Source organism: Alosa alosa, chromosome 19 (genome assembly GCF_017589495.1).
Source record: "Alosa alosa isolate M-15738 ecotype Scorff River chromosome 19, AALO_Geno_1.1, whole genome shotgun sequence".
Classification (NCBI taxonomy): domain Eukaryota; kingdom Metazoa; phylum Chordata; class Actinopteri; order Clupeiformes; family Clupeidae; genus Alosa; species Alosa alosa.
The window spans coordinates 26622067-26632364 of NC_063207.1; the positions used below are offsets into that span (position 1 = coordinate 26622067).

The window sequence follows — 10298 nt, forward strand, 5'->3', positions numbered from 1 at the left end:
AATATAGCCTAGAATACACAGAACATAGTGTATTTCTATGTTTTAAGATAAATTATTACAAGATCGTGCAATTCGCTCAAATCTTACAAAATGTAAGCTACTCACAATGGGAAAACACCAGAGTTCTGAGTTGGTAATCAGTAATAACACAAAAACATTATTCAGGTCAAGTTCATCTTTATTACACTGACCAGGCTCTCTGGGGGGACATAATAAAAAAAAAAAAACAGATAAAAATAAAAACATATCCACAACACAATAAAAAAGATTTGGAAGGGAAATTTTCAATAATTATTACAATCAGAATCATGTAAAAATATGGCCTGTCAACAAAGATAATACTGACTTAATTTCACACCCATAATGTTTAACTAAAAGGCCACTGCCAAGCACAGGCAAACTGTCATGTGATAAAAAAGCTTTCACAGTTCATTCACCAAAAAGGTAAAGGGAAATAGATATTGAGGCAAACCCAGGTGAATAATAACAAGATAAAAAGGTAATTTCTTCTTTCATCTTTGGCAACAGTTAGACATTTGGCTTAATGTAAAAAAAAAGCAATTTGAGGTGTGGGGTAACAGACACAAACAAACTTACGTTACTTATACATAAATATCCTTCAGCTTGGAAGATGAAGTGCTCTTGAGCAGGCAGCCTTGTAATACAGTGTCCAGTTGTTGGGAGACTGGAGGGTCCCCAGCACTCATACTGACATACTCACTCATACATTCACACATAGAACATAATAGTTGGAAAAAAAATGTAGATTAGTATATCAAATGGACAAACTGAGCTGCCTGATGCCTTGTCCTGGCAGAGTTACGGACTTAAGTTGAGGGAACTAGGTTGAGTTGTGAGTGTTAGGGAATAGAACTGGGAGGTCAGACACACACAGCAAAGGCCTTTAGAAAGGGTGCTCTGAGACATATATTGTGAGCCGGATGATCGAGCTCCCTCGGAAGTTGATCACGTTGTTGACCGTGACCATCTCCAGTTCCAAGACGACTTCTCTGGGCCCCCGGATGGGTCGAGACAGCACCAAGGTGGCACTGACATTGCTGGTTTGCTGTGTCAGAAGAAATAAAGCAAGGTTTCAGAGGCTGGTCACTATCGGCCAGCACAAGTGAACGTGCACTATCATCAAGTGCCCTAAAGTATGATATCCTCACACGCACTGAGAAGCATAATGTAAGAGCAAAAACCATACTGTACTGTTGTTGACGTGCTGCAAGTAGGTGATTGGCATGGGACAGTGGCGCAGGACAATACACCAGTAGCACAAGAAGGAAGGCGAGTGGCGTGCGCCACCAACAACAGTACAGTAGAGTTTTTGCTCCTACTGAACACACTTGGGTCGCAAGCACAGCACATACGGCTAAATCTGAGGGCCAGTTTGCTCTCTTGACGTTTTACTTGCCTAAATGAATGATTGAGGCCTTGGCAGGGACTAAAGTGTGTCAAATATTTGTTTGAAGTGATTTGTTTGAAGACGACATTAATCTCCTAGAAGCGCTCTGAGCCATTTCGTTTTTTTTCTTATTTTGTGTCAAATCTCAGCACAACTTTGTTAGACATGCCCCTTTGTGTGGAGATCTCACTGATCCTTCTCAAACACTAAACATGCTGACAACTCCACCTTCTGGCCAAAACATCAAGTACACATGATTGTGCCTGACATAGAACGGCGCCTAATCATTCACAGAAAACCTTGCAAGACGGAAAAAGTCAACAGTAGGCGACATGATAGATTTAGGAGGAAATTGTTAGTGCCATTAAATTTAAAAAACGCCCTTGGCCAAAGTAAACACCCTTCATAATCAACTGATCTCCTTTTATACTTCAACTCCTTGATACAAAGTGTTTTTTTTCACCCCAGAATTTTCTTGAGCATGAAATGTCATGTGAACTTACCCGCATGTAAAACTCTCGGCCCTCGTTGCCCGACTTGATCTGGAAGATGTAGAAGGCCCCAGGGTAGCGCGTGGTGGCCTGCATCTGGAAGATGTCAGCGGGCACACTGCGACCTGAGGACAGGTCCATGTGCCGGTGCAGGACAGTAAAGGGCTTATTCCTGCATGCTGGGTTCTCAGCTGAGCACATACACTGACTAAGAGAGAGAAAGAGATAGAGGAAGAGATATTAAGTTTTGAACACACTGTGTGACTGATGGAGTTATTACATATCATAACATGGTATGGTGAAAGTAAGCAGTGACAGCGACTGACTGTGACAAAAAGACTCACTTTTAGAATAAACTGTAAAAAGTTTGCAAAGAGGCTCCTGAAAGATTATTTGAAAAAACGTATTGATTAAAGCAGTTGCTAGTCCTGAAGATGTATTTTGACCTGAGTGGGAAATGAACCCAAAGTGCCACAGAAACAATACCATACATTACCATAAATGTGACGAAAGAATGTGTATATTTGTCAGACATCTATCCATATTTCCCCTTAAAATGCTGTTCATATTTACAGTGAGAAAGAGCAACACTATGAAGGCACAGAGAATAAAACTCACTTGTCACCAAATTCAATGTAAGGCGGGTCACATTGTAAAGGGTCCAGACATGTATACCCTCCCTGGAAATTGAAACACACTTGTGCTGTTGTACAGGTGTTGTTACCAGTGTCACATTCATTGACGTCTTCAAAATCAAGCACACAACAATAAAGGTCGGATTAATCATCATCATCAACAACAACAACATCAACAAGAGCAACACCACCAACAATAACAACTTCAGCAACAAGACCCTTATCAAAAGCATTGCAGAGAGATATTTGCAGTTTAAAGCATTTACACTAAGCTGCAAGCTATTCAGATGTCTTGAATGAAAGATGATAAGAAATGTGGCAACATCTGAAAAATGTCTTTCCAGAAAGTAAGGGAAACATTTCACTGCTGACAGAATGAAATAGTATGACCTTATTTGGTATTCTCTATGAGACTATATTTTCCTCAAACAATAAAAAGAAGCTGCATTCTACTTCCATAGTCATGCATATGAGACGCTTTTCTTCACCTAGACTCACTCAAAAGCAAGACTGTAGACAAATGGATAGTTTCACAATCAGGATAAGCTATAGGACATCAGTCGAACAACAAAAAAAAAATGTTTAATGGCAACTGGTCATTGACCAATTGTTAGATATCTAAACTTCCAATGTTCCAATTCTTAGATATGTATACTTCAGATATGTTCCAATGTGTTTTGTAGTGGACTGAAAGACATGTATTGTTTTTGGTATATGCATAAGGTTAATAACACAGAGATATCTAACATACTATTTTGAGGTCCACTCACATGTATGCAGAACATCCATGAGTGTGAAAATGAGGACAACAAAGAACTATGAGATGAGGTGGTATGATCGTTTGGTCATGGTCATTACCTTCACAGCTTCTGCCATCCTCAAACACATAATATCCCGGTGGGCAGATACAGGAGAAGGAGCCGGGGGTGTTCACACACGTGTGCTGGCACAGGAAGTCTGAGAAGCTGCACTCATCCAGGTCTGCAGGGCATATATAATCATGATTGCACCCGTCAGAAGCCATTCATTACATATATTCATATTCACATTCAGTTGCCTCAGCACTAAAAATGGAAAGTTGTTTTTAAAGTTTCATTGAAGTGGTGACTAAGAGTGGAGTTATGACTGGAGTGAATAACTACAATTCAGCACCCATACATTTCGTTTAGCCTTATTCTTTTTCTTTCTTTCGTCTATTTTTGGACAATCTACATGCCCAAAGGGTTGCCTCAGCGTGTACTGTACGTATTGCTGATAAAAAGAGCACTGGGCAATGTCTCTCCTAGTTCTCATGCCGCTCTTAAATACACTGACATATTAACCCAAAAATGCAGCTCACTCACTTGGATCATAGCTTCAGTAAACATTAAAAGTGCTCTCTATCTGCCTTCCTTGGAAACATGCTGAGATATCAAGTTGTTCATGGTGTTCACTGTTATATGGTGTCACTGCAGAATGGATCAAAGGCTAACCCACCGTTGCAAGAGGTGCCATCAGAGCCGAGCTCAAAGCCCTCATCACAGTTACACATGTAGGAGCCATAGGTGTTGAAGCAGGCGTGGGAGCACGGCTCGTCTGCACATTCATCAATATCTGGTATGGATAGGGGGTATGGATAGGGGGATTAGATTAACACAGGCCACCATCACCTAAATACCTGCATCTGTATGTGTTATGATACATTCACTAGATATCATGTTGCTATTCTTTATAACACCATAAAGGTAAAGCCATCAATATCATTACATATTCTATTACATACATATCTGTATGGTTAAGACGGACTTCACATGGGTTTCTTCATACACACACATCATTTTTCAAAGAGGTCAAAGAGTCTCAAAATGTGTGTGTGCTGGAATGTATGCATGTGTGTGTGTGTGTGTGTGTGTGTGTGTGTGTGTGTGTGTGTCTGTGTGTGTGTGTGTGTGTGTTCTGTTCCCTCACCTGAGCACGTCCTGCTGTCTGGGTTGATCAGGAAGCCGGGGTTGCAGGAGCAGGAGTATGACCCAGGCACATTGGCACACAGCTGCTGGCAGTAACCATAGCGACACTCGTCGATATCTAGACACCAGTGAGATGGGTGGAGGTGGAGGTGGAGGTGGAGGTGGAGGTGGAGGTGGGGGTTGAACACACATGCATCTGATGGCAACAACAACAAACACAGCTTGGCCTGACAAACTTATACCGGCTGTGTGGGAATTCCCCCTGGACCAGGCAACACTCTTACCTTGACACTGTCCACTGACCAGCCAATAGCCCTCTGTGCAGGAGCAGGTGTAACCTCCATCCGTGTTGAAGCAGACTTGGGTGGGGTTGCACTGGTGAGTATTTGCCTCACACTCATCAATGTCTGTCAATTTGGAAGGAGGAGGTGGAAGTCAGCAAGTAAACTACATCTCAGCAATGTTCCTGCCAAGTGTCCAAAGATCTCTGAATGCCTTGTACATAATGGCAGCAGTAATGACTACAGCAATGATAACATCAGTAATAAGCATTAAGAACAGCAGTCATAAGATGGTGTTGTCCAGTGCCACTTCTATTAGTTGGGAAAACTTCAAGATTAAGCTACCAAGCAGATTAAGCAATGACAGTAATGACAGTTGTGCTGAGATTTGACTTCCATACAGAGACGTATCAAGCTTTTTAAAAAAAGGATAGGGATAGGGAAGTGAAATAGTCCCAGCCAAATTAGACATGAGTGATTTAATGGTTTATGTTCCAAACCTAATTGTCTGCATGTGAGGAAACATAGTGCATCCTGTCAGATGACAATCACACAACCAAAAGACATTACTGTGCACAGACTTAGTATTCTGATGTGTATGTGTGTGTGTGTGTGTGTGTGTATGTGCCCCCCCTCCCCTCCTCTGTATTACAACATAATTTGTACATTACCTTATGTGGCTATCAACACAACTCAAATTCCAACCAACCGTTCATGGTTCTCAGACAATGAAGTCACACATATAACAAGAATGGGGGGTGGGGTTGGGGGGTGGGGGGCAGTGGTAAAGGAACAGGGGGTAGGAGTGAAAAATCCAGATAATTACTTTTTGTTTAAACAAGCAGCTGTGATGCTGACGGATGCTGGAGACCCATGTGAGTGCCAGGATGGAGCGAGGCAGGGTGGAGATCTCGGTGGGAGCGGAGCGAGGGCAGAGCGAGAGGGGAAGCCGAGCCAACAGTAACACAGTATGGCACCTGTTAGCACTTAGCGGCGGAGGAGCGCACCGTACGGCAGCTTGACCATCTGGCCTCCATGTGTACTGCACTGCGACCCCCCCGAACCAAAGTGCACAGCTCTTTCTGGGAGCGTTTCAGTTCAGCTCCTTATATAGGCTGACTAATGACAAACAAACCAGCAGGACCTGCTGATATGCCCGACAGCTTTAAATAAAGAGATACAGAGCTTGTGGAGAGGTGGGAGGAGGAGAGAGACAGATGGACAGGGACAAGAAAGGGATAGAGACACTGAAATAGAGATAAAGACAGAGAGGGAGGGAGAGAGTAAGTGGCGTGAGGGTGCGCCTAAGTGAGATGCGAGAAAGATGGAAAGACAATAAATCAGAATCAAGAGAGGGAAGGGCTGCACTTTCAAGGAAGCACTTTCAGCGAGAAAGTTAAGATAGCACTAAATGACCTACATACAAATTCCTTCCCTACACTCGAAGTGAAAAGAAAACACTGTGTGAAAATATTCCCAAAGATAAGGATCACAACTGCTGAGTAGTTATGCCAATGTAACAACAACTGCAGGAATACGACCCTCAGGAACACATGCATTGAGCAATGGAACTGGGGCAATGTGGCGGTAAAGATAATGCATGAGAATGATTGCATGCTTGTGTACACAATGCCAGGAGATCTCTGTCAAAACAGCCGCTGCTTATGAAGGGAAATACATAATACCTGCCACCAAGCTAAGTGCCAGCCATTATGAAGTTACATGCCCTGACTTGTTCCATTCACCACCGTGCAAACTACTGACATCATGTTGGCGAGGGTGGAAAGACATTAGGCGTGTTTAATTTAAGCATGTATAAACTATTAAGAATACACAGCACGCATATTGTATATTCTAGCCAAAGCAAAGGCAGAAAAATATAACAGCATCTGTGTATTTACACGTTCATGTGAAGGATCCTGTTCAATCCCTGGCCAGCAGTTTTGTTACTCTGGATTACATGCAAGGGGCCAGTAAATAAGAAAGGCTGGTTTCATAAACACACTGACACCTGGATGGAGCCAAAGGAAATATGCTGGCAACACACTTTGGTTGAGTTTGCACATGAGGCATGAAGAGTTGTATCACTCGCCACAATTAAAAACAAGCTGAGTCACCCACTCCTAAACCTGTCTAGACTGGCCATAACTGAATGCTCCTCCACAAATACAGCAATACTGCCATCAAATTAAACATAGGCCAGGCCACTGATCCAGCAGTTGAGGTCAGATTTGAAGGTCAGGGTTCTCTGGCCTTTGGAAATGCCTGACCATCTGAAACAAAGAGGCATCTGTGCAAGGCATGTGTATGAAATGGGAAGAGTGATTGACAATACAAGAGGTCAGTCTCAAAGCTCTCTGCCCAATTGCGGCATCACTCGTCGGGGCCCTTTGGGTAAGTGTGCACCTTCCGTGAGAACTGGGGTCTCAAGCAACCTCCCTCTCCTGCCCTCCCACCCTGTAATAGCTTGGCAGCCAGTGAGCCCACAGTTGGCAGCACATGACCTCATTGCTAGCTGTGGCCACCAGAGATGCTGAAATACTGTAGCGCCTTGATTTTTAAGATTCTTGTGGTTTATCCAAACATGGCTTACAAGTAAGATTTTGGACCACAAAGACATAATTATTTGAGTCAAAACTACGAATCCTCTATTGGAGTAACAAATTACATCAGTTTTCCACTTATTACCAAGCTATGCCTGATCTGACATAAATTGAGATAATTATACCCTAATAGGCATAATGTATGTTCAGTTTAAGGATATGTCCCTTTTGGGCAACTCTTAATTTCTAAGCAAAGTGTAACAGGCCTGAAAAAGACATTATGTCAGTCTGTGTTTACTCTGGAAACCCCATTCCTCCAACTCTAATCAATCTGAAGTTCATAGATGAAAATTGATTTAGTTGGACTTGCTATTTACACTTCAGTTTCCTTTTTTTGTCCTCACTGGTGTTTATGCACTTAAAGAGGCAAAGCACCATCAGTGTCATGACCAAACAATGAAACGATGACTACAAAAACTATAGATATCCACCGAGAGTAAGTAGTACTCCTCCATTGAGCCTCTGGCTATTTGTTTTGGCATTTCAGCAACCACATCTACATCTTGGCGCATGCAGCAGAGAGCAGTCGCGCCCCTTCAGTACTCAAGCAGCTCCTCTGGCCCACTGCCCCACAACCACCACAGGTATGACGAAATTACAGAGTTGCATTTTGATGTGTCTGTGCACAGTCTGTGACCAAAAAAGGCCCTCCAAATCCCTAGGATGCCGGGGAGTAGCCAAAGCCCAGCTTCAATATGATCTTGTTTATCTAGAGACGGGAATACAAGATAAGGATCAATCCCTCAGACAAACAAGAGTTCTGGGCAGAGCCACTGAAGGAGATTCCACGAGTGATGCCAGAGCTCTTGGTCGGTCCAAGGAACCACATGGGGCATACATCTCACAAATGCAGAACCATCTGAAAACAAAACCTCCTCTCTCTGACTCTAGAGAGAACAAGTGGGACAGACCTGCCGTAGGCACTTCTGCCTTTTATCTGCTGTTGGTGGGGTGGCGTGATCTTTGCCATATTGCTATGGGAGAGGAAATGAAAGAGGTGGGGTGAACACTGGCTGAACTCACCGACACAGGTGCCATCCCCTCCAAGCGAGTAGCCAAGGATGCAGGGTGCTGTGCGGCTCACTATGGGGTAGCTCGGAGCCACAGGCCCCGGAGGCGGCGGGGCGAACTGGGGATCGCTGAAGCCCACCGACGTGTCAGGGTAAGCGGGGGCCTCCGGGTAAACAGGGCCCTCAGGGTAGGCGGGGTCCCCAGGCCTGCCATAGGACTGAGTATACAAGGTCCGCGGGAGGCACAAGTAACCACCGTTCTGATTGACGCAACGCATATCCAGCCGACAGGCATCTGGCACTGTCCGGCACTCATCAACATCTGTGCACAATGAAGGATGAGAAACGAAATCCATGAAATCCATTTGTGGATGAAATGAGAACCACACAGGAATTAGGAAACCTACCAATGCATTGCCTGCTCCGCCGGTCATATGTGAAGCCTTCAGTGCAAGTCTGAAGAGATAGAAGGGTCAAGCATACTCAAGGATACAAGAAATATCATCATCACAAAATTCATGTACTGTAGAAATACTGTAGCACTGTATATTATTAATTCAAAAGCAAAACATTACCTGACATTTTAAAACATCTTTAAGAATGAGCTTTTCATTGGCTTGGACACTATGTCATGTTGAAACTGTACAATTGAACGTACCTGAGCTTTTCCAGAGTGAATGTAGCATAATGCAAATGCAAGAACTGTCAACATTCTGCAAGACAATGAGATTGAGAGTATTGTTGAATGAGACTTCATCCCATTCATTTTCCTTTCGCAGACGATACACAAGTCAGACTTGAAAACATGGAAAACGTACTTGCTTATGGAACTCTACAATCAGCTAAATCTTCTACAGCTATTTGGCTTATTGAGCCTACGAACAGATCGTTTTGAATTATCGGTGCCTTACCTCTCATATGGCGGGGAACTTGAGCCACGTATTGCAAATAACATGTTTTTATGAGTCCTTGGGATCCCCCTTGAAAGCACGTTTAAAGCGGCCCACGAAGTCCGTCCTGTAAAAGAGTGCAGAACTCCGCACTACCTCTACAGATGTGCAGGATCAATGCGTAAATGTGGCGTCCTCGCCTCCCCCAGTCAGCGTGTTAACGCGAAAACCAACACCTGGCTTTGGTTAAGCGCTCTTCCGTCGACCTAAAGCAACAGTGCATTGACCAAGTAAAGGGGGAGTGTCTTACAATACGAAGTGTTCCGTTTCTAGACACTCCGTAGCCTACTCTCTACAGATTGTTTAGCAATGCAAATAAACGGGGCCCCAGAGTATTTTCACAACAGCTGGATTCCATCAAAAGTTAGACAACCCCCTTTGAAGGAAGTGCGCGCCAAAGTCTGCCACAGCAGTCGCCGACACAAAGTTGACCACGGCGGGCGTTGTGAAAAGACGCGCAGTGAAAGGTCTGTTTCCATCTGGTAATGTCATTAAAATGATTTCCGCAGAGTAGTGTCCGAAATTAGGGCTTTTTCCATGAAATCTCGGCCACCTGCTCTAGGAGTCTAGTCTACTACCAGAGAGTCTTCGAGGACAAACCTTCCATGAAATACTGACCACACTCAGCGTTGGGGTCACTGGCCTACATTCTGCAGTTTTTTTCTGTGCGTACATCCCAAAGACATTTGGAAACTTATCTCAGTGCTACCACTGAAAGACCGTGGTGTCTTTGAACTGCTATTATTTTTGTCACTGCTTTTAAATAGTGGATTGGTTTTGGCCTAGATCACCACATTAATCAAAACGTTTGTTTTGAAACTGATGTCTATGTTTAGTGCACATCACCAAACTGAGATAGAGATGGCCTATTTTTATTTTCTGTGTAATCATTTCAGTACGGAGATACTCTCCCTATGCACAATAACTCTTTGGGAACCTGGGAAGAATACAAAGGGTCAAATGAAACTCATTGG

General features: G+C 43.6%; 1 protein-coding gene across 1 annotated transcript; it reads right to left on the reverse strand.

Moving 5' to 3' along the window:
- Positions 1-163: 163 nt before the first annotated feature.
- fbln5 (fibulin 5) lies at positions 164-9904 on the reverse strand. The gene is made up of 11 exons (XM_048227770.1): positions 9286-9904; positions 9033-9087; positions 8782-8830; positions 8388-8696; positions 4765-4887; positions 4482-4598; positions 4011-4127; positions 3393-3515; positions 2518-2644; positions 1912-2107; positions 164-1066 (listed from the first exon to the last, which is right to left on the reverse strand). Exons 1-11 carry the CDS (start codon positions 9327-9329, stop codon positions 905-907), a joined length of 1422 nt encoding a protein of 473 aa, XP_048083727.1. The 5' UTR covers positions 9330-9904; the 3' UTR covers positions 164-904.
- Between the last annotated feature and the right edge of the window lie 394 nt (positions 9905-10298).